We start from the raw sequence: 25,066 nt of genomic DNA on the forward strand, positions 1-25,066 counted from the left end.
GTTAAAAATATTGCAAGAAATTATGGAAAATTCTTAATCAATCACTCTAAATTTTCACAAATCTCAATATTAATTTTCAGCTTTTTCTAGAATAATCTTCAATCATTCCCTGTTTCTAGCGCCATTATGTAATTGCAGGAAATCCTACACTACACCCCTCATATGATTTCATTATTAATAAACTCATTTTTAGGTTTACACTCTTAATTTTATTGATCAATCTTTGAATGTTCTTACAAGAAAAGATAAAGAAATCAAGAATCACCTCTGCTCTAGATTTCTCTCTCCTATTTACTTGTTTCTTACTCAAAAAGGATCTCCTCCTTTTCTTTACAACTTGAACGACTATATATAGGGAAATACATAGTGGATGACAGCTAATCTGTCCTTTATTTTCGCGTATAATCTGCGATATTCTCGCAACCTTACAAATATTAATTTCGCAAGCTCTTCTAATTTTCGCAGGACTATCACATCTTTCTCGTGATCTTAGCTGACGTCATTTATTATATTCTTCCTGAAATTGTTCTGCAACGCTATTGTATTGTGTTGTTGATAATTTCGCTGAAATATTGTCGTTGCGAGATTCTGATCCTACACAGGAGGTGTGGGGATTAGGTTTCCCAGTTGCTAAAATTCTCCTTTATATAGTCTTCAAATCAGGGTTTGCAATCAATGCTACCTTGGTAACAAAGCATTCAATATTCACTGTTAGATGAAAACATGATTAGATTCAAGCTAATATCTTTCAACTGTTAGATCGAACTTAACTTGTTATACACAAATGAAATGCACGTTTATTTAGGTTTGTGTAACCGTTCCTAAACGTGTACACCTAGTTGGTTCAACAGTAGTTAACCAAATGGTTAGCCACATGAGCACTTTCATATCAACCATATTCATCCTCACCATAACTAGTTCAAATGACTCAAAAGAACTAGTTAGAGAGTTTTTCAATTGCTTAGATCTTATAGAAGTATACAAGACACAATCGAAGCAAAATTAGTTTTGATTCACTCAAATCGATTCATGAACATTATAGCCACGGTTTGAAAATTGCATTCCTTATTATATAAATGTTTTAGTTCATGAACAAACCAATTTTAGAAATTAACACACTTAAGTATGTGTACAGGTATGCGTACTTAAGTAACCGGATTTAAGTTTGTTTTGGTTTTCAAACTCTGCAGAAATTCACGGACATGAACTTTCCTCTAGTATGCGTACGGGTACGCATACTCTGGTAACCGGATTGAGTTGGTTTTGATTTCCAAACTCAGCAGAAATTCACGGTCGTGAACTTTCGCCAGTATGCGTACGGGTACGCATACTCACCCAGTCTCCAGCATCCATTTAGTACACACACAAGTATGCATACATTTGGTTCCCGGTTATGGACTTATACACTAATGTGCGAACACACTAAATGCTTATATCCAAAGATGGTTACATATTCTAAACTCTCATTTCAATCATTGAAACATTCTTAGAGGATGTTATATAGAGTTTATTCACACTCCATTTTTCATCAAAGCGATTTTCAAAAGATTGAAACAATCAACATGACTTTCGTCACTTGTAAAGATGAACTTGGACAAAGCGAAAACTTACCAACACATATTTCGAGAAATATATAAGCGAGATATACTTGGCTCGAAATAGCAAATGTTTATAATCGAAGTCTAAATAGTAATACGACTTTTTTCTCAAGATAGGAGATAAAGTAGATAGACTTTTGAGTGATAAATAAGTTCAAGTATCCACATACCTTTTAGTCGATGAAGTTCCACCAATTCCTTGAGTAGTTCTTTGTATTTGTATGATGAACGTCATGGAGTCTATAGCTCAACTACACTTTCTATCCTAGTCCGAGACTTAGCTATAAGTAGACTAGAAATCAAGATTTATAGTTTTGGAAACTAAACTTGACAAACAAGCTTGACATAGCAACGCTTGCGAGTTAGACCGAGCAGTGCTCTAACAATCTCCCCCTTTGTCAATTTTAGTGACAAAACTATCAATACATATGGAATACAAAATAAATAAACTTTGCAGCTTCTCTTCCACATGCATGATCTTCTTGGTTCTTCAACATTACTCGAAATCTTCGTCACTTCCAAGTACTCCAATGATTCCAAAGGTTGTAAGTTCAGCATCATCGTTGTTGAAAATCCGTAGCCATAACAATGAGAAAACAAAATCTCTCAATCATTGTTATACAGTGCCATAATATTATTGCACAACATCAAAGTTCAATTGTATCTCAACTTCAACAACAATACTATGGTGATATGTATCATTCCTCCTTAGTCAATACTCCATCTCACATGGAAACCACTCCCCCTTACATAATGATCCGAAAACCATATGTATTTGTAGTGTGAACTACACATTAATTCTCCCCCTTTTTGTCAATAAAATTGGCGAAGGAACGAAAACTAGTGGGATCCTAATGAAATTTCCATAAAGACACTTCATGACCAAAAGAAAGTACATATCAACTTTTTAGATGCAATCATATAGCCGAAGCTAAATGCATTCATCAAGGAGTTTATAAAGATACAAGATAACCCCTATAATATTCCACAGCCGCACTCTCCACAAAGATAAGGTATATATATGCCTTCAAGCAAGAGAGATACACCCTTGTTGTGGAAACCCTAAACTCCCAAGAGAGACACGAACGTTCGTGGACTGGATGAAAATAACAGAATAAAAGAGAATCGAAAAGAATGAAATACCTGTGTTTTCATATATCCCTCATCATCATGACTCAAAGCATAAGAGTGAGGTACATAGCACCAAGGAGTCAATTGACTCTACTTTCGCATCAAGAGAAAACATAATAGTCAAAAATAATACAAATGGAAAACTACAATAGACTTGAGTATCTCCCAAGAGCATTTTTGCATCCCTCAAGTTTGATACAAGAATGAAAATTCCTAAGATTAGACAGTCAAGTGAGATGTAATCCCACTATGAGAATTGAGAGATGAGTTGTAAATTCCATCTGAAGGTTTGAACCTGGTATTCCTTACCTTCTTTCGGTTATTTTTTATTCCATAAGGATTCAACATAACCTTGTCAGGTGATCCATCAAAAATATTTTTCTGAGGATTAAGTCTAGAACCTCTAGAGATTGGTTCCAAATGATTGGAAGAGACAAGTTTCCACCATCTAGACTTGGATTTACCAGACTTATATATTCTCATAAATACTGGGAATGTATATTTTTTTGGTGTAAGAATTTGCACCATTCGAAGGAACACGTTTCCTGTGGAGATTTCGAGATGAGTGACCATTGAAATCAGTTTTATGAGAATCCTGTTTTTCTGCAGGGAAGAAATCCATTGCAGTGGTCATTAGAGAGTTTACTTTGTTGACAGTGAAAAAGAAGTAGATTTTGAAGATCGGAAATCTGTTTCTTTCTAGCAAAACAATGATGAACATAGTGATTGTTTTTCCCACAGAAGGAACAGGTTCGTGGAGGAGAAACATTGACAGGATCTTGTTTTAAATTCGCAGCCCTATTAGAAGATTGCAAGTCATGTAAACACTTCTTAGCGGAAACTTTTTTTGGAGAAATTTCTTCATGTACTGTAATTCTGTCTGAGAATTGATCATCGGTACAGAAGAAATTCTCATTAAAACAGAGTTTTCCTTTTTCAAGGATTCACACTGTTCTTGGGCTAGAATAAGGGATGTACCTACTTTTTATTTTTCAATACGAAGTCTGTTAAGATCAGATGAGTGCGTCTCGGTCAAACGTTTTTCCCTAATTTAGTCTTCTTTAACAAAATTCTCAAGAACACTAATCTTTTCACGCTGAAGGGTAGTATCTTGAATATTTTTTCGATATTTTTGGAGAAGGATTCAATGATACTATAGAGTTCTTGTTCTCGACCAAGAGACTTTTCAAATTCATCAATGATATGAGCATGATTATGAAAATCAATAGCCGCATTAGATTTTTCTGAGATTCTGGTGATATCCCATTCAGCTTTCGACAAAATGTCAAGTATCTCAATTGAGGGAATGTTATCAATATTTGATAAAACAACCTTTCTACCTCGGGATTCAGAAGAATCAACTAAAGAGTTATCCTTTGAGGTAATTCCAAGATATTTGGCATAATTGAAGGCTTTAGAGGACATTTTGGTGTGCTCAACAGCAAGAGATAATCTTCCATCCAGAGACACAGATTGCTACAAACACATATTTATAAGGTCTTTAAACGTGTTTGCCCACTCTAATACCAATTGAAAAAGCGGGGGTCTAACAACCACACTCAATATTTTTTGCTCAGCAATCTGTATGGACAAACTCCAATATACTTTTAAGAGAATCAATTAGACAATCAGACTCAATCTTATAAAAAGTACATCCAAGAGTTATATCTCAATTTCTCGATTCAATACTTACTCAAGCAAATAGAAATCTGCGAGTCTAATTGAATACAAGAGAAATCACTTGAACGGTACCAAAGACCAATGTTCAAGGATCAATCAATTACAATCAACAACTAAAGGTTAGATTTCCCAATTGATCGATTCAACGCACAACCTGTGATATTTCAATTATATAACAAAATAGAATGCGGAAAAGAAATAACACAGACACCAGAAGTTTTGTTAACTAGGAAACCGCAAATGAAGAATAATCCCGGGACCTAGTCCAGATTAAATATACACTGTATTAAGCCGCTACATACACTAGCTTACTACAAACTAACTTCCGTCTGGACTGTAGTTGAATCCCGATCAATCTCACACTTACCCAAGGTACAGTTGCGCTCCTTACGACTGTGATTCCACCAGGATACTACGTACTTGATTCTCTTAACTGATCTCACCCACAACTAAGATTTGCTACGACCCAAAGTCGAAGACTTTAATAAACAAATCTGTATCACACATAAAAGTCTACAGGAATAGATAAATCTTTCTCCCACAAAAATACCTACGAGTTTTTGTTCCGTCTTTTGATAAATCAAGGTGAACATGAACCAATCGATAACCCGGACTTATATTCCCGAAGAACATCCTAGAATTATCAATCACCTCACAATAATCTTAATCAACTAGCGAAACAAGATACTGCGGAATCACAAACGATGAGACACAGATGTTTGTGACTACTTTTCTATCTTGCCTATCGGAGAAATCAATCTCGAGTCAATCTTACAATTGTAATCAATACGATAGAAATAGCAAGATCATATCAAGCAACTACAGAGAAAATAGTTGGGTCTGGCTTCACAATCTCAATGAAGTCTTCAAGTCGTTAACCTACAGGGTCTCGGTAGAAACCTAAGGTTAAAGGAGACTTGACTCTAGATTATACAACTAGTATCACACAAGAGATGTGGGGATTAGGTTTCCCAGTTGCTAGAATTCTCCTTTATATAATATTCAAATCAGGGTTTGCAATCAACGCTACCTTGGTAACAAAGCATTCAATATTCACCGTTAGATGAAAACCTGATTAGATTCAATCTAATATCTTTCAACCGTTAGATCGAACTTAGCTTGTTATACACAAATGAAATGCACGTTCATTAGGTTTATGTAACCGTACCTAAACGTGTACACCTAGTTGGTTCAACAGTAGTTAACCAAATGGTTAGCCATATGAGCACTTTCATATCAAGCATATTCATCTTCACCATAACTAGTTCAAATGACTCAAAAGAACTAGTGATAGAGTTGTTCAATTGCTTAGATCTTATAGAAGAATACAAGACACAATCGAAGCAAAATTGGTTTTGATTCACTCGAATCGATTCATGAACATTATAGCCACGGCTTGCAAATTGCATTCCTTACTATATAAATGTTTTAATTCATGAACAATACAATTTTATAAAGTAACACACTTAAGTACGCATATGGGTATGCGTACTTAAGTAACCGTATTTGAGTTTGTTTTGGTTTTCAAACTCAGCAGAAATTCACGAACATGAACTTTCCGCTAGTATGCGTACGGGTATGCATACTTTGGTAACCGGATTGAGTTGGTTTTGATTTCCAAACTAAGCAGAAATTCACGGTCGTGAACTTCCACCCGTATGCGTACATTTGTACCCAGTCTCTATCAACCATTTAGTACACACACAAGTATGCATACATTTGGTTCCCGGTTTGGACTTATACACTGATGTGCGAACACACTAAATGCTTATATCCAAAGATGGTTACATATTCTAAACTCTCATTTCGATCATTGAAAACATTCTTAGAGGATGTTATACAAAGGTTATTCATACTCCATTTTTCATCAAAGCGATTTTCAAAAGATTGAAACAATCAACATGACTTTCGTCACTTGTAAAGATGAACTTGGCCAAAGCGAAAGCTTACCAACACATATTTCGAGAAATAGATAAGCTATATAAACTCGGCTCGAAATAACAAATGTGTATAATCGAAGTCTATATAACAATACGAATTTTGTCTCAAGATAGGATATAGAGTAGATAGACTTTTGAGTGATAGATAAGTTCAAGTCTCCACATACCTTTTAGTCGATGAAGTTCCACCAGTTTCTTGAGTAGTTTTTCGTCTTTGTATGATGAACGTCGTGGAGTCTAGAGCTCTACTACACTTTCTGTCCCAGTCCGAGACTTAGCTATAAATAGACTAGAAATCAAGACTTATAGTTTTGGCAACTAAACTTGACAAACAAGCTTGAGATAGCAACGCTTGCGAGTTCGGCCGAGCAGTGCTCTAACACTAACAATAAGTAAAGGCTGTAACCAATTTCCAGTCAATGGAAGGAATCACTTTTTGAAAAATAAGTAAATACTCCCAAACACAGATATTAGTTGTGTCTAAAGATTCAATCACATCCCAAAATGTAAAACAAAACTAGTTTGTATTACACATAAATAATACATGCATACACATATGATATAGTAACAAAGATATGCATGCATTTCATAAGATATGATTTGTAAAACAATAATGAGTACAAGAGAGTTCGTTATTGATTCCCATCTCTTCTGATGACAAGCCTCGCCTACCTTGAAATCCACCACCCACTGGTTTGTTCTTTAGATCGATCATTGTTAATAAGAGTAACTGTTAATCACACAAGCACTCTAAGATATTAGCCAAAAGGCTCATACAAGGATCATAATATAATCTCATACAATTCTCTAGTTATAAGTAATAAGCTAAATGAACTATCTAATGGTTCTAAGCCCATTTATGGTTTTATATCTTTTCATTATCTATCTTTAACATAACTAAGGTCTACTAAACCAAATAGGTTGGTTTTATAGTCTATTAGATATGTCTTAAGAATACCTACAACTTTGTAGAAGAAACCAAAGGCTAATTTAGGCCACAAGGGTCTAAATCATCAAAGAAGAAAAACTATGCCTAAGTCCAAGTTCACTAAACAAGCCCATTAACTTAAGGTCCAGTCCATCAAGTCAATTAACAGTCAAAATGACCTTCACGGGTCAATTAATAGTCAACGTCTAAGGTCAGGTCAACAGTCCAAGTCAAAGGTCAAGTCCAGGGTTAAAGGTCCAGATCAAGTCTATCGAATCAACTCAGGTCAAGATATGTAACTCAACGATCCAACTCAGTCAGATGGCTAAGTCAACTAAACTAAATCAGTCAGACATCTGACTGATTCTGACTTTAGCCAAAGCACAGGCCAAAGAACTCATGCACAAACATTGTAACAAAAAGAAAAACATACCAAGACTCAAAAGATGCATTTCTAACTCTCATATACAACCCTACAGCTTAACCAAAATACAATCTTTATTTCTAATTCTTGATTCTCAAACAGTTCTAGACTTGTCATTATCTATATTCATCACAGTTGACAAAATCCTCACATGCAATACTCAATTTATCTCTATGACAGACTGACTCAAATTCAATTACTTCAACTACCAGTAATCCATAACATCTTCAAACACCAACATCTCAATTATAATCATCTTCATCATCATCTGCAGCTAACCTAAAATTTATCTAAAGTCACTTCATTACAAATTTAGGAATAACACCAACCTTTACATCACTGCCATTGCTACTTCATAACCTTAACTACATCTCCATCTCCCCTGCAACACCCTAAACATCCATTTACACCTCAATAACTCCCATCTTCATCCTTTTCTTGTCACAAACCCTATCTCTAATTTACCAACAACAACCCCAAATCATCTCAGGCCACTCCTAATTCCTTGAACGGCAATTCCTTCATCTTTGTGGTTAAATGTCACAACTAACCCAACCCCAATTCACCAAGTCATCTTCTTCATCTGCAACTCTGATTCAGACACCCTAATTTGAAAGAACCCTAGTTCCTGGTTTGCTATGATAATCTAAACTTCCATAATTCCAGCAATTCAACCACACCCACTGGCATCAGCGCCTTAATTAACTCAAACCCCCTCGAATTAACACAATTTCTTCTTCTAATAACAAACTCAATTTAACAGAAAACATAATTTCCAATTTGATCTACTAAGAAGTAAAATTAAACTCTAAAGAACCATCTAGACTTCAATTAAGAACAAACACATCTATAATTAATCAAAACAGAATGATTTCATAAAGAAACATCAACCAAAACGAAACCCTAAATTACCTTTCATCGATTCTTCATCAACACCAACTTCTTCTTCACAATTAACAGAAACTACATCTCCTTGATCATTAAACAGCTTCAACAGAATACTCACATCAACTCAAGATCGCTTCTTCGATTTGAAACCGATTGAAAGAAAGAAAGAACAGAAGAAGAAGAGAAAAGAAGAATGAAGAAGAAAGAAAAGAGAAATGAGAGTTTATCCTCTCGACACGGGTAGATAAGGCCGATCAGAAATTAAGGCACCCATAAATTTGATACGGGCAGCCAGGCGGTTTGGCAGCAAAATAACTACTTTGCCCCTCGTACAATTCTGATGTTATCTTCTTCGTCCGGTATCTGATTGACACGTTCGAGTAGTCCATTTCGCATAACTTTTCGAGCTATACCCAAATATACTAGTTTCGTATCTAGATCATTATTAGGTTAATTCCTATTAATTAAAAACAATATTAACTAATCGAGTCATTAGTGACTAAATCGTTTCTTGATCATCGCTAGATCAGTCAAATACCGTTGACGAGCTTGAGGGTCCTTACAAAACCGATCCTTACTTATGTGGGGAGTCAAGGTAAAACCGATCCTTACCTATATTGGTAGTTAAGGTATAATCGATCCCTACCTACAGTGGGAGTCATGGTAGAACCGATCCTCATATGCAAAACCAATTTCTATAGTCACGTACACGTTAGGGTTTGCGTGATTTTGGAATTTGAGTTTGGAAAATAGGAAAGTTCAAGATGTCTTTGAGCATCTGCTATAATATAAACTGGGACAGTTGGTACAACGGTTCGTGAACCGTTGGGCTTGTTCACAAGTCAGGGTGAAACGGTTCGTGAACCGGGTTCACCGCCCCTACGAGACTATCGAACTCAGTTGACTACGGTTTGTGAACCGAGTTCGCCAACTTCTAGCCTAAAATACCAAATTAGAAAATTCAGTTCATGACGGTTCGTGAACTATTCCCAACTGAACTTACGGTTTGCGAATTGGTTTTCCAACCTTCCCGTATTTCTGAATCTCAGATATATATAGTTTACAAACTGGTTCGCCAACCTAGCCTTAGTAGAATATCAGTAGTTCAGAATTTCTCTCTGATGATGTTTGAAACATTCCCAAGTGATAGAATCACTTGCGTAGGTAATTTTCAATTGATCCACAAATTAATTCACAAACAATAAATTGCTTGAAACTAATATTGTTAAGGATCGTTGAACATCTTTGCTAAATCATGTTTCAAGATTTTTAACAAGACAAACTAGACTTGAAACTTCTTCTTTGTAAATCTACTAGAAGTCATACGACATCGTCTCAAAAGACAGAATGGTAAGATAGTGAGTAAAATTATATAATCTAGTCTTCACACACCTGATACAGAAGTTCCCCAAATATCTTTGTCGATCTTCAGTCTTCTAGAGTGATGTATGATACTCAACTACCAAACCTAGTTTTGGTCACCTAACATTGACAACAAGCTTTAGGTAGCAAAACTTGTAGGTTCAATCGAGCATTGCTCTAACACCAAGAACATTAATACACTGATACGATTCAGTAAGTTTCTCTACTACCCAGCAATTATTAATCTTTCTCTCAAACTTTACTGTAAAAAAATATATAAGAAGAGCGAAGAGTTTTTTCTCTAATCATTAATAGTCGACTAGTTTTAGGTTTTTATTAATTTCGGAGAACAACAAAAGAAATACACAACACATGAAGCTTTTATAGTCGACCCATGACTAATACTATTCACATAAGTATCGATCCTAAAGGACTTTCATTGAAATTGTGCAACAAGAATTTTCGTTATATTAATTTTTTTTATCTTTCACACATGGCGTCCTTGTTTGGCAACTTGAGTTTGAGCGAGAATATTTATTTTTAGACACTCCTATACAACCCACGTTATTAATTATTTTCATTTTACAGCTATTTTAACTTTGTTTTTAAATTTTCGTGAATTATGTTTTATACAATTAAATGATACATATACCAAAATAAATATTGATACAACTTTTACTGGAGATACTTATCAAAACAAACATCCAATTATATTTCATGTCAAAAATATATTGAAATTGAAAAATATAAATATGGATATCAAAACAAACTTATCCCCGCTTTTGGGCGTTCCTTTATATAAATAGATGGAGTAAGGGTATCTATCCACCCTCCCTATAAACCAACACCAAATGTTGAAATTGAAAAAGATCACCCAAAGAAAAGAACAAGAGGCATTAAACACAATAAAGCACTTAAGAAGGCTAAATACACCAGAGAGAATTCGTCGTCCTTAACCGATTCAATATTCTCCCAAAGCTCCGACAAAATCATCTCATACCTCAAAGAAAAACATGCAACAAAGTCTATCGCGACTATAGAAGAGAACGCTATGATTGATGGTCGTCCCAAAGCCGAAGAAGCAAGAGTTGATGACAATGGACATGTCTAAGATGAGTTCCATTCAAAGGGAATGGGTTGAAAAGCAACAAAAAGAGATGCTAAAGAAGAGCTAGGCTCAAAAGTTTGATGTGGATTTGTTTCTTCTTTTTATTTCTGAATACAATGGTATTATGTTTCACTGTTTTATGTTGCACTTTTTTTTTCCTGAATACAATGGTATTATGTTTCATTGGTATCATTTGCTGTCAGGTGCAATGTTACCAGCTTGTATCAAAATCCCTGAGAGTGGGTAGGAGTAAGACAACCAACACATGAAATTAGAATACAAGCAATATCATTTTTCTGTATCTTCTGTAAGGAGGAGGAAGGAACTGAAGAACTAAATTACAAGATGCCACAAAATATGTAATTGAATTACAAGATTAAAACCCAACAGTATCCAACTAAACTTCTGGATGTATATATACTTCAGAAATGAATTTAACTACTCGAACCGAGCATAAGACAACATGATCACAGACTGAATGCATACAGAGCGAGAATTGCTACTACAAGTGCTAGCCATAATAAACAGAGACGCAAGAGCAACAAAAATTGCAGTTTGCAGAATTCAGTTTGCCACCTCTGCCCCGTGCCTCGCCCAAATATGTGCACATAAGTCTTCGCGAAGGGCCTCATGCATTGGTATGTTAATCAATTCATGGTAGTTGACAGGTCTTGGTTCATGACTGCGATAAATTCGCATTTCTCCCGCTCCCGGTGTTTTCCAAGCACCATGATGACGTTCATCCTCAATTATCATGTTGTGGAGAATAATGCAAGTCTTCATTATGTACTTAAGGTCATCTTCATCCCAATACCTTACCGGTCCTGCCACAATGTGGAATTTTGCTTGCAGAATCCCAAATGCCCGCTCAAGATCCTTACGTTTTCCCATTTGGTGACCGTTGACTAATGTTTGTTGTTGTGAATGCGGCTGTTTGTAAGACTGAACAATAGTTGACAATCTTGGGTAGATTCCGTCGGCTAAATAGTAACCCATATCATATCTATGACCATTTATACGAACATCAACTTTTGGAGCAGCCTCTGATAAGATATTGTCGAACAGTGGTGATGTATCGACTACATTGAGATCATTACACAAACCAGGTATACCAAAAAATGCATGCCAAAACCATCCATCGTAAGATGCAACTGCCTCTAATACAATGGAGGGACATGGCTTATATCCTTTGTATTGTTAAGCCCACGATGTCGGGCAATTCTTCCACGGCCAGTGCATACAGTCAACACTTCCAAGCATACCAAGAAAACCTCTTTCATCATTCTCCTTCGACAAACGTTTAACATCGTCCGGTGTGGATTTTCTCAAGTACCTCATACCAACTTAGTGCAATGATACATAGAAGACGTACCAACTGATATGAAAAAAAAGCTTAGAGAACTTACCAACGGATGCATGTCTACGCTACATGAGGTGCTAGGAACACGAGGACTAACTGGGATAGACACTGGATCACCATCAGAATTTGGAACGGTCATGCTCCAATCAACTAGTGGAAAGCGATTGTCCTCTTGTGTAGCGTAAACATCATGAGCTGAAACCAAACTAGCGGGGTAAGGAAGACGATGTGCTGGATTTTGGGATGATGATGGTCCAATCTCATCTCGGTTTCGCGGACCTAGCCTATCCAATGGAGGCAAATAAGGACCAACAGAAACTTGCTTCCAATACATTCTATAAAGTCCATCATCCACCCCAAGCTTATAAGCACCAGCATCTACTTCCATATCGAAGTTGCTCAAGAACTCTGTATAAGGTGTGTATGTAATTTTGCATAGTTGCGCAGGTGGATCATCTGGAATGGCGGGTTCTCCAGTTACTTGACACCAACACCTTTCTCCTAAACACAAAACTGCTTCCCTATCTTCTGGATTGTAAAGAAGATATCTACACTTAGATAACTGATTTGCATGGAGTGACATCTTTTTTCCCTGCATTCTTACTTCGTTCCCAAGGCTACCATGTTGTGGACTCTATTGTTCTCATGTCTATTTGTCTCTGAGCTTCTGGTCTGGAGTGTCTCGCCGTGCCTACTTGAACGTCCGCTAGTTGGTCTTTATTAAATACCGCAATTTGGGGAAATCTGTCAAGATCTATTGGCTCATAACCAAATGAATTGGGAATCCTCTCTTCAAATATTGGAATCAACGAGCGGAAGTAAAAATAGAACCAATACTGCAAAAAGAATGAAACAAGTTCAAGTAAATACAAGCAGCTGGCTAGGAAATACAACAAACAATTTTTAATAAATAGACATTTAAACCGTGCATCCGTACTCCACAAACAGCTTGTGCATATCATGTGAGATGTTTCTGAGATGTCATAGTTGCTGTGAACACTAAATTTATTACACAAATTCAAATTACACACATAGTATTACACTGGTACTTCCCCTTCCCCCACCATCCAACCACCTCACGATGCATATTCAATACTGGTAGTCTAGGTGCAGCATGTTAAAAAATGAAAAAGAAAGAAAAAAAGTATGTGCTCAGAGATTAGTACTCCCACTGTCCTGAGTAGTAGTGCAGTAATCTCCCTCCTATAGTGATCATCTATACTTGGAAATGCAACTGCATACACGTATTTCAGTAGGTAATAGTCAAATAAATTGCTAGTGGACTTAACCAACTAAATTCGTAGCTCAGGCATCAGAGTCTTAATTTAAATGGTGGCGACAACATCTTTATCGTACAATAAATAACCAGACATTATTTTATTAACAGCATATTCGATATTGATAGACTAAATTTAAATAATAAACATATTAACACATACCGGTAGGATCATCCACATTCCATCGAATGACAAGATTCTTCCGCTACTAGTCTCGCATAATGATTGATACACACGAGCTAAAGTTGCACCACCCCAATCATATGTACCGATCTTCTCTAGGTCTTCGAGGGATGCCAACCATCCAACTTTGACAATTGATGAACTATTAGGAAACAGAACCTGCCCAATAACCCACATTAGGAATGCTCGGGTAATCTCTTGCCAATGGGGTTCCATATCATCAGTTGCAACATCTTTGAATTGTAGAAGCCATCGGTACAAGTGCGAACAAGGGATTCCACCACCCTTAAAGTAATCTTCTTTATAATCGTTAGTGTGTAGCATTTACGATCACATTACCTAAATAAACACTTGCCTGCTATACAATCTTCCTTTTCATCTGCTTCCCATGGGATAAACAAAGGATCAATCCCTCTTCCCACCGAAATACTGGTCAATGAAGTGAAATCATGTGGTGTGAGACCTATTTCAAACTCCGGAAAATGAAATGTGTTGGTGGACTTCCACCATCGCTCAACAATTGCATCTGCAAGCTTCTTGTCGCAAAGGGAGACATCCATTTCGAACAATCTTCCCAACCACATTTACCAATAATACGTTTACATTCTTCATGTTGGGTCACAATGTCATACATAAGTTTCATGTCAGACCATCCACCTCTAAATCTTATCTCTTTCCTAGTACTAAGTTTCCTACATATATGTGGTAGTGGTGAGTCCATTGCCGAAACAACACGACGATCGAAGCCATTCATACTCTCTATTCATTCAGAAACATCACAATTGAGTGAGTTCAAATCCCTTAAATAAAGCAAAACAACTACAACCTCAGTTTGATTCTAAAATATTTGCATATATAAACTATATGTAAAAAACACAAATGAAAATTATTAGGAATTTGTACAACAACACAGACAAGCCAACAACAAAATCACATTGAAATTCATCAATGCATGTGGAACAAACTAGATTTCCTACGAGGAATTTCAGCAAACAGTTAACATGCATGTTAATTTTTCAATAATAGCATTCAGATTTACTCATGTGATTTCAACTAAAGTATGAAATACTAAAAAATCATAGACTATGGCCGTAAACCCTAGTTATAAAACACTATAAAATCATCAAAGACTAGTTTTAGAACACAAAAAACCGATTGATTTCTGAACACAAAAATCATCAATCAACCGATTTCTGAATTGAAATTTCAATTTTTGAGTAACCCCTGACATACCTGATGACATTGAAGATCTTCTATAGAGAATTTCGAACAAGAACTTCGAACTCGGAAGAAATAAGGACAATACTAAACCCTCAGATCTTATATAGGTGATAAACCCTCATATGTACCAGAGAGGGAAAAACACAGAGAAGAGCAAAAAAAAAATTTTTTTTTACTCGGTCAGTAAATAGATTAAAAAAGCAAAAACTATACAGGTCCTGGGCCAAATAGAAGCTAGCCAAGAGACCACCTTCTAAACAAGCCTATTTAAAACGGAAATAAACCTCACCCGACCATTCCACAGAAAGCATAGAGATTGGCCTCTCCTCAGAAAACTCAAAAATGTCTTCAGCTAGCAAACAAGCTTGCTTTGCCGAAGCATCAACTGAAAAATTTACTTCTCTATACTTATGAATAAAACGAATGTTGGAATAAAAATTCCTAGCTAATCTCCACTTCTGCCTTAGTTGCCATGGCAAACATTCTGGAATGCTTGAATGCAACTCATCGAATCAGACTGCACGCAGAGTTTCCGTATATTCCACCTCTTAGCCAACATAGCCCCATAAATAACTGCGCACACTTCAGCAAAATAGTTGGTCTGTAGGCCAAGACCAACACTCAAAGCCCCCAACACCGCTGCATTTGCATCCCGAAAAGTAACACCAGCACCTGCAGGGCCTGGATTACCAAGAGACGCACCATCACAACAAATCCTTATCTCATCTTGAAAAGGAGGATCCCACCTTACTTCAATTGGAGAAGAGACCTTGCACGATCTATGCTTCACCTTGAAATAATTCAAGATGCGCAAATCCTCCATATTATTGTACATATGGCCCTTCAATCGAATTGAGTTATCACGGATTACTTGATAAACTCTACCTTTAAAACCTAGCCAACGCACCTCCTTATCTTCAAAATAAACTTTATTGCGTAGCCTCCATAATTCTGTAGAGATTGCTAAATTAGCAACCAACCACAGATCTTTAATCATCCTGTTACGCCCTTTAGCAACCTTATAGGATGCACAACTGGCCTGGAAAACAAAGTTGTAATCGGCAAAACTTCAGCAGGTTCTCGAATGACATCCTTTGCAGACTTCACTGAGAAGATCCCCTTGCTATCTGGATCCCAGACCTTATAATCCTCACCACCACCAATAATAGGAAGATTATCAACATCAATATTAAGCTGAACCAGCAAAATTCACAAGTTATATGGAATAACCCAAGCACCATCGATAATGATATCACTAACCTTAGCCTTAAAATCATTAGGGCCTTTGGAAGTAATACCCAATCTTCTTGCAATCGAAAAATCACCCAACCAATTGTCAAAAAATAAAGAAGTATTGGAACCGTTACCTATAATTGATCTAGTGTGATGTTGCACAAAATCATAAACCCATCTGATCCCAGGAAAAACCGTGGAACCCAATTTGTAATCAATCAAGACACCATTCAATTTGAAGTACGTCGCCCTCAAAAATCTGGTCCAAGTTTTATTTGAATCACGAATAGAGATCCATAGCTGCATAAGCATAGCTTTGTTGACATCTATCAACTTCTTAAGGACAAGGACACCTTCACACCTAGAACAACATAGGCTGTCATATAAAACCGTAAATACAAAAAAAAAAGGTATAAAGAGTTTCGAACCTCCAACCTCAAACTTAAAATAACTAAAGTGAACCATTGTGCCTCACTAACGTTTTTTTGAAGAGAAAAAATTTTATCGATGAAAGAAAGGAAAGAACTGTGCGTGTTTTTTGAAGTTAAAAAAGAAACCTCATCCGGTCATCAAGTGACCAGATAAGTTATTTCGCAAAAATATGCGTCCGGACACTAATGAGCCGGATGACGTATCGGACTAGAAGTAACCGGATGGAGAATCTTTTTTTTTTTGAACGGTAAAGGGGCTCAACGAGCTCAAATTTATTAAACTACCTCAGTAGAATTGAGGTTTGAAATGATATAAAGAGGTGGGGAATGAGCTTCCCACCAACTATTTACATTGTGATGCATTGCATATTGGCATAACAAGTGAGCCAAATTTTTTGCAATTTTAGGAACTGACTGAAACTTAACATCAGAAAAAGAGTTAACTAAATCTCTTATTTCAAGAGTTACAGACCATATAGACCAAGGAATATTACGAATATCCCCCATCACTGCATCAGTCACATTTGTTGCGTCACCTTCTATGATAATCTTGTTAAAATTAAAGCGACTTCCCAACATCATTCCTAGTCTGCAAGCAATTGTTTCTGCCAGTAAAGAGGAAGTTGCATCAAAAGTGATAGTTCCACATCCAAGGAAAACACCATTGTGATCACGGGCTACAGCGCCAGCCGCTCCATTGTTTGGAATGAAAGCAGCATCCACATTAATTTTGACATAAGGAAACTCTGGAGGATTCCAACTATGAAAATTCCCTAACTGGATAAGATGAGAAACGTACCCATCATTTGTATCAACACACAATTTGAAGTCCACATGTGTGTTTCTGATAACCACAGTCTCTGAAAAGTTACCCTGAGAAAAGATTATTTCATTTCGCAGCTTCCACAAATTCCAGATCAAACAAAGATTAAAGATAAAATTGTGGTTTAAATTTTCATCCATCCAATTAAGTAAAACTTGATTAATATCAATCCCTGAGGAGGAAACGCCTAGATCAGCTCCAGCACTCATAAAAATTTGCCTTGTTTTATGACAATCAAATAATAAATGACCCACTGTTTCCAACTCTTGATGGAAAAAGGTACAATCAGCTTCCATATTTGGCACAAATCTGTGAATATTTCCTTTGACAGCTATCCCATTATGAATCACTTTCCATATGAAGAATTGTATCTTTGGCAAGAGTTTGAAAGACCAAAATCTCTTCCATGGAAAAGCACTAAGAATTGAGCTTGAAGGAGATGAGTTTAGTAAGATTTTATAACAAGATTTGGTAGTGAATTTACCTGAAGATGAACCATACCAAACCAAAAAAATCTTCAGAGTTCTCCTATGCACTTAAGTATATGGATGAAATGGATTGAACCGTCTCAGGCGAGAATAATTGTTGTAGCAGTGATACATTTCATGATTTTGTATCTTGAAGAATTAGATCACTAATTGTTACAATATTGTTTGGCAACTGAGAAGGACGATTCAAAAGATGATCCAAATGTTGATGAAGCCAAGGATCATTCCAGATATTTACACTGTTACCATTTGTAATTTGCCAGAAAACCCTATTAACGAGAACATGTCTTACTTGTAGAATACTACTCCAGCTTGAAGAACATTTCTCATAAACCTCAGCATTCCAGAAAGATATATCATGAATGTATTTTGCAGAGAGTAGTTTAACCCACATTGCGTCTTTTGATTCCAAATATCTCCAGGAAAGTTTACATACCAAAGCAATTTTCATCAGTTCCATATTTTTTATGTCCAGGCCTCCACCATCTTTGTGTAGCTCCATTTTTTTTCCAGTTTATGAAATGAAGTTTTCTTTCCTCCGAGCTATGACCCCACCAGAAGGAACGAATTATCTTTTCAATTTCTTGCAAGACTCCTTTAGGTAATAAGCAATACCCCATGATGTAAATTGGGATTGCATTGAAGATAGCTTTTACTAACACAGTTCTGCCTGCTGTATTGAGAAAATGCAGTCTCCACCCTGGAAATCTGCTAATAAATTTGTCTGACAGGAAATCAAAGCTAGAAATCCTAAAATCAGATTTGAGAGGGTAGATGCCAAGATACTTATCTTCAATATTCATCTCTCTAACACCTAAATCTTGCATAATAACTTCTTTTCTGAATGCTGAAATACCTTTGCTGAAGTGAATTGATGATTTGTTATAATTGATTTGCTGCCCTGACATATCCGCATATTCCTGTAACAACCTCAAAAGATTCCTCACATTGGTTCTTATATTTTCACCAAAAAAGAAAAGATCGTCAGCAAACATCAGATGAGAAATAATTGGAGCCCATCTATTAATTTGAAAGCCATGATACAATCCTTTTCGTTCATATTTCTCCATAAGAAGTGAGAGACCTTGAGATCAAATGATGAATAGAGTTTGGGAAAGAGGGCATCGTTGACGAATGCCACGTTCACTTCTAAAAAATCCATGTGAGAGCCATTGCTGTTGATGGAAAAAGAAGCAGAAGTCACACAATTCATAATAAGAGTATGAAAAGTACCTGAAATCCCCATTATACTTAACATATCTCCTAAGAAGTTCCAATTCACCTTATCATATGCTTTTGCCATGTCCACCTTAAGAGCAAAGTGTCCATTTGTAGCCCTTGAAATATTCATAGAATGTAATAGCTCCTTTGCGATGATAATATTATCAAGAATTTGACTGCCCGGAACAAAAGCGTTCTGTGACCAACAAATAAATTCCTCCAAATATGGCTTGATTCTATTTGATAGAATTTTTTGTAACAATCTTATATAAGACATTACACAGAGATATAGGACGAAAATCTGTTGGTGTAGCAGGATTCTTAACCTTCGGAATCAAAGAGATGTTAGTATGATTGAGCAAATCTGGTAAAGCAGCATATTCGAATATGTTCTTTATTGATTTAAAAACATCATTACAAACAGTTGACCATCATTTCTTATAGAAAACCGGAGAATATCCATCCGGACCAGGAGAAGTAAAGGAACCCATTTTAACTACAACATCCCATATCTCCTCCATAGTTGGAACCCTGCATAGAGCATCATTATCCAGAGTGAAAACCGCTTGACCTTGCAAAGACAGTTGAGAGGGAACCTGTTGTAAAGGTTGTTGAAACAAATTCTGAAAATGATGGACCAATTCATTAGCAATCTCACTTTGATCTGACGTCCAGGTTTTATTACTAGTCATTAGATGGCTAATAGTATTTTTCCTCCTCATTTGATTTACAGATAAGTGAAAATTCCTTGTGTTCTGATCTCCACATTTGGCCCAATTCTGCTTCATTCGTTGATCCCAATAGGTAGATTCCATGATGAGATATTCATTCAGTTCATCCGCTACCAATTTTTCTTTTTGGATATTTGCTGCAGAAGGACGCCAAGATTGAATTCTCAAAAGTTTTTGTTTAAGAATTGTGATCTTGTGTTTTACACAACCAATTCTTCTATGACTCCATTCAGTGAGGAAAGAACCAATCTTTCTTAATTTCGACTGTATATCTTCTTCATTGTATTGAGACCAACACTCACTAACCTTCTGAAAGAATTCAGGGTGAGAAAGCCACATTGCTTCAAATTTGTATTGAGGAGGTGCTCTTGAAATATTTCTGCATGTATTCAAAAGAATCGGAGCATGATCATTGGCAATCCTTGGGAGATGAAGTACAACTGCATTATGATATGCTATACACCATTCTGGATTTGCGAGGACTCTGTCTAGGCGCTGACGAATTAAACCTTCAATATTCCTGCCATTAGTCCAAGTGTAAGCCGGACCTTTGTATCCCAGATCGATGAGGTGATTCAGATGAATGAATTTATTAAAGTACGAAATATTTGAGTTTAAAAAAGGAAGACCACCAAATTTTTCAGCACCAGAAACGATAGCATTAAAATCTCCTATGAAACACTTCGCTCCATTGACATTATGTGCATATGTAGTCATATTGTACCAAAAACTTGATCTCTGAGAAGAAACTGGAGGTCCGTAAGTGCAAAATAAATTCCAAGAATGTTGAGAAATATCCTGAACCTTAGCACGTATAAGATTTGAATATTGAGAAACAATTTCAATGTTTATATCATCCTTCCAGAATAACCATAATCCTCCACTTCTTCCTACAGAAGCCACAATACAATGATGCTGAAAACCAAATTGAGTCACATGCTGAAGAGAAACTTGTTCAGACATTTTTGTTTCTGAGAGAAAAAGAATAGAAGGATCTGTACCACCGAGGAATGTTTTCAAAGATCTAATTGTTGGGGGATTCCCCAAACCCCAACAATTCCATGAAAGGATTAACATTTATCATGCGGTTGTTTAGGTTTTATCGCTGCACCATAAGAAGAAGAATTTCCAGCTATCAATTTATTTTGAGATTTAGGATGAGGAGAATTAGATTTGATATAACCCTCATCTTGTCTTCTCTTTGGAGTTTTTACTTCAACAGATTGTTGGATAGAAAGGTTATTATTTTTTCCTTGTGTTCCAGGTACATTTTTCCGTTGCGAACTTTTTGAGTTTGCAGGGGGTTTAGCAACAACCTTCTTTCCTTTGTCAGTCCCCATAGCCCTTGAAAAAGATAACGCAGAAGAACTAGGAATTACAGCATTATCCATAATAAGCCTGAAGTTTTGGCTTTGAAAATTACCACTAGATATTCCTTCCCTATCAGAGATATTTCTTAGAGAACAAGAAGGTAAAATCCGACTTCTTTTTGTACTATGATATTTTGGATAAGTATTAATCGGATTGAGACAATCCGGTTTTTCAGCCACCGATACAACAGAGGAAGGAATAAATTGTGCAGACCATTTTTGATGAAAACCTGAATAATTATGAGAAGAAGTACCCTCTGATCGAATAATTTGTTTACCCTTGTTCAAAGATGCATTACCCTTACCTGCTGATTGAAAAACAATATCAAAGGTTGATTGTTGTCTTCCAAAGTAGAAGAATTCCATAGATCTTCTTTTCACTGTAAAGTTATCTGGTATAACTATCTTTGATCTCAACCTTGAAGAAGGGATATTTCCAGTAACAGGTGTATTATCAAATTCCTGAAGGTTGGAGGGTTGGGTTGTAGTTGTAGAGGGAGATATCACTGGGATTTTAAGGGTAGATGAAGCAGCATAATAGTTGGGTGTTGATGTTGTTCTATTATGTTCTTCAACCACATAAATATCTTTGAAAACCGGAACTTCATATACGTGATATTTTGCAGATGTATTAATGGATGGAGAAAAGTTAGGTTGTATCATCTCAAGTGCTTGTTCATGAAGCGCCTCTGGATAGTTGGTGAAGATGTAATCCTTGAGAACACTGACCTTAGGACAAACCTTGACCTATACGACCATAAAATAAACAAAACTTAGGCAGTCTGTCATATTTGATTGAAACAGTGTAGTATGGGTTATTTGGTAGAGTAAAGGCTAATTCTTGAGGCAGAGGATCGTTGATATTGATGTGAGTTTTAGTTCTTGCGAATTTTCCCCATGACATCGCCTCATAACTCCTTATAGGTTTGGTTGTACCTAATTGAGAGATATATTCAAAGACAAACATTGCAGATAAGTTCTCAACAGAGAGGCCATGAATCTGTAGACCAAATTCAACAGTTTCAAACTTGTAGTTTGTAGGTAGTTTCCCAGGTAAGCATTTTTCCAAAGCATATAATTCTTCTTTGATGATCCATGGAGTACCATCTAATATCATAATTGCATCAGCCTGAGATTCAAATTTGATTAAAAATGCATCATCTGTGAAGAGAGAAATATAATATGGATGGTTAGTTTTCCATAATTTCTGAAGTATTTCTCTGACAGTGTTGATTTGTGGAGTTTTTGCTTTAATGATTTTGAGAACCAGACAATTTTGATGGTTGAGTTTTGCGCCTGGGAAATTTGCATTGAGGTTAATGGTGGATGAAGATTTCTCTTGTGATAACAGGTTTGAGAAGTGTTGTAAGAGATCACCATCGGGGTTGAAATGATTAGAGTTCATCATGATGGGAAGAATGTAGAGTATAGAAGAAGAACCTAAAGAGGTAATGATGATAAAGGTTTCAATAAAACCAATCGAAGGCAGTTGACAAGCAGTTATTAGCAGTTACAAGATAGATAAGTTTTTGTAACTGACAAATTAATGGTTCATGTGTGAAGGTGTGCCAGGAAGAATGGGGATCATGTAGAGAGTGGGAAGAAAAGAAATCTAAAACACTGATTTCCTCACTTGGAAATCAGGTTTCTTGCAAAAGTGGCTAAGGATTGTAGTTTCAGAACACTGCAGAGATAAAACTTGTAAAACTTGGATATAGATAAAATAATTTTCTAACAAAATGAGCGACAATGATTACATTACATGAAAGTAATCAGAATTGGGAAAGAGTTGATGGAAGAATTGGGAGATTAATGATTGTTGATGGAGAATCATTTTGATACTTCCCATTTGGATTTTCACCCGACAAAATTCCGAGGGTCCTCATATATATGGATGGTCATTAAGTTATGGATGAATTTAGCTCGACACCATAGTTTCCTTTAGTATATAGGTGTTCAAAAGCAACGTACGCTATGACATTGTTTAATTATTATTTTTTTGACGGGAAAAGAGGTAATCCTCTCAATTTCATTGATATGGAAAGATTGTATACATCGTGTTCAGATACATCATTGAAAAACATAATAAAATACAGATTTTTTGTATCACAATAATAAGAAAATTGTAATACAAACGTATTAAATACATGAATTTCAAAAAGGAAATTGATGATATTTGAGGGATGGCCTTTGAATTAGAATTCTGCCATTTTGATTTGAAGAATTTATCTTCTTCTTCAATGTCTTCTTCATTAAGATGTTGTCCCAAAGGGGAGTAATAAGCACGAAACATCATTATCACAATCAAATCCGGTTGCCATTGATCTTCATGAAATTGTAGATATACGTCAAGCCGGAAGAAATTGTCCTTGATGTATTTGAAACAATTGTTGTAACAATTGCTAGAAAAGCCTATAAGACTATGAAAAACCTCTGATGGATTTAAGAAAACCATTAGAGAGATAATGAAATTGAAATTGGGAAAACCCATAAATCGCATACAATAGCGATGTTTTATTTAATTAAAATACTGATAATATGTCTACGTATTGGATCCAAATCTATTTGGAAAATCTGAAAAATTTAGATAATATCCAACAGATTTGGATTACAATATTTGAGAATCAAAGATTTAGGAAGATTTATTTCAGAGAGTTTTTTTGGAAAACACAGTTACGGAGAGAGGGTTTCGTTAGAGTTTCAAAGTCTCACTTACCAGAAGACATACTTAACTTTTAATTTTTTATTTTCTAGTATTGAATATATAACCTGGATAAATTGGGACCTACTGTGATTAATTGGGGTTTATGAATTACTCCAACTAACCTAAGGAGTAGGGTATGGGGTGTCTAAATGATGGTAAAAATACTAAATTAACCTTAAAAAAAACTTTAATTATTCTAATACAAATGCAAATACAAAATCATAATCATTTAATTAACAAATAAAAAAAATCATTAATCAAAACTCAAAATTTTTTTCAATTTTTATCAAAATCAAAGTTAAAACTGAAACCTAATCAATCACAAACAACAATTGAAATCTAATGACCCTTTTTGGGTTTTCTAAAAAAAACCAAACAATTCAAGTGATTGAGATAAATCCCTTTAATCCATTCCTTCTAAGAGCTACTCTATAATGATTTACCTTTAAATCTTTGAAATTCACTCATCAAATTTTCTGAAAATGCACCCAGAATCGGCTAATATGTGCATTATATTAGTCTAATTATGGTTGATGTTACAAGCAGCCGGTTTTTATTGTGCACCTACATAACCCGATTATGGTTGAACATCAACAATAATCGGTTTAGGTTAATGCACGAATCAACCGATTCGGGGTTCAAGTTCGGATTTGTAGAGAAGTCAAGAATAGGATTATAGTTGTTGGTACTTTGGCACGGGATGAATATGCCGCTTGGAGAGGAGAGCGGTTTTATCATTTCGAAGCGGCATTGATAGTTGAAGCTCACACTAAGAAATAGAACCGTGCTAGTTTCAATTTTAAGAGTTTATGAAAAGTGCAAATGATCAACTGGGTCTATTAACTATAATCTTAAACGGGCAACCATACTTCTTTGATTTAGTAATGTATTCTCTTGTCGTCTTCTTCGCGTACGGTCTGTCCTTTGCCCAGTGACTTTCTTGCTTTCCACCTCTCTCACAAACA

The 25,066-nt window shown here is 35.9% G+C and overlaps 1 protein-coding gene across 1 annotated transcript; it reads right to left on the reverse strand.

The window, feature by feature from the left end:
- Positions 1-11,409: 11,409 nt before the first annotated feature.
- LOC113299997 (protein MAIN-LIKE 2-like) lies at positions 11,410-15,249 on the reverse strand. The gene is made up of 3 exons (XM_026549127.1): positions 15,113-15,249; positions 13,859-14,638; positions 11,410-13,255 (listed from the first exon to the last, which is right to left on the reverse strand). The coding sequence occupies exons 2-3, from the start codon at positions 14,201-14,203 to the stop codon at positions 13,037-13,039; spliced, it is 564 nt and encodes a 187-aa protein (XP_026404912.1). The 5' UTR covers positions 14,204-14,638; positions 15,113-15,249; the 3' UTR covers positions 11,410-13,036.
- Between the last annotated feature and the right edge of the window lie 9,817 nt (positions 15,250-25,066).

The sequence above is a fragment of the Papaver somniferum genome, chromosome 7, assembly GCF_003573695.1.
Source record: "Papaver somniferum cultivar HN1 chromosome 7, ASM357369v1, whole genome shotgun sequence".
Taxonomy (NCBI): domain Eukaryota; kingdom Viridiplantae; phylum Streptophyta; class Magnoliopsida; order Ranunculales; family Papaveraceae; genus Papaver; species Papaver somniferum.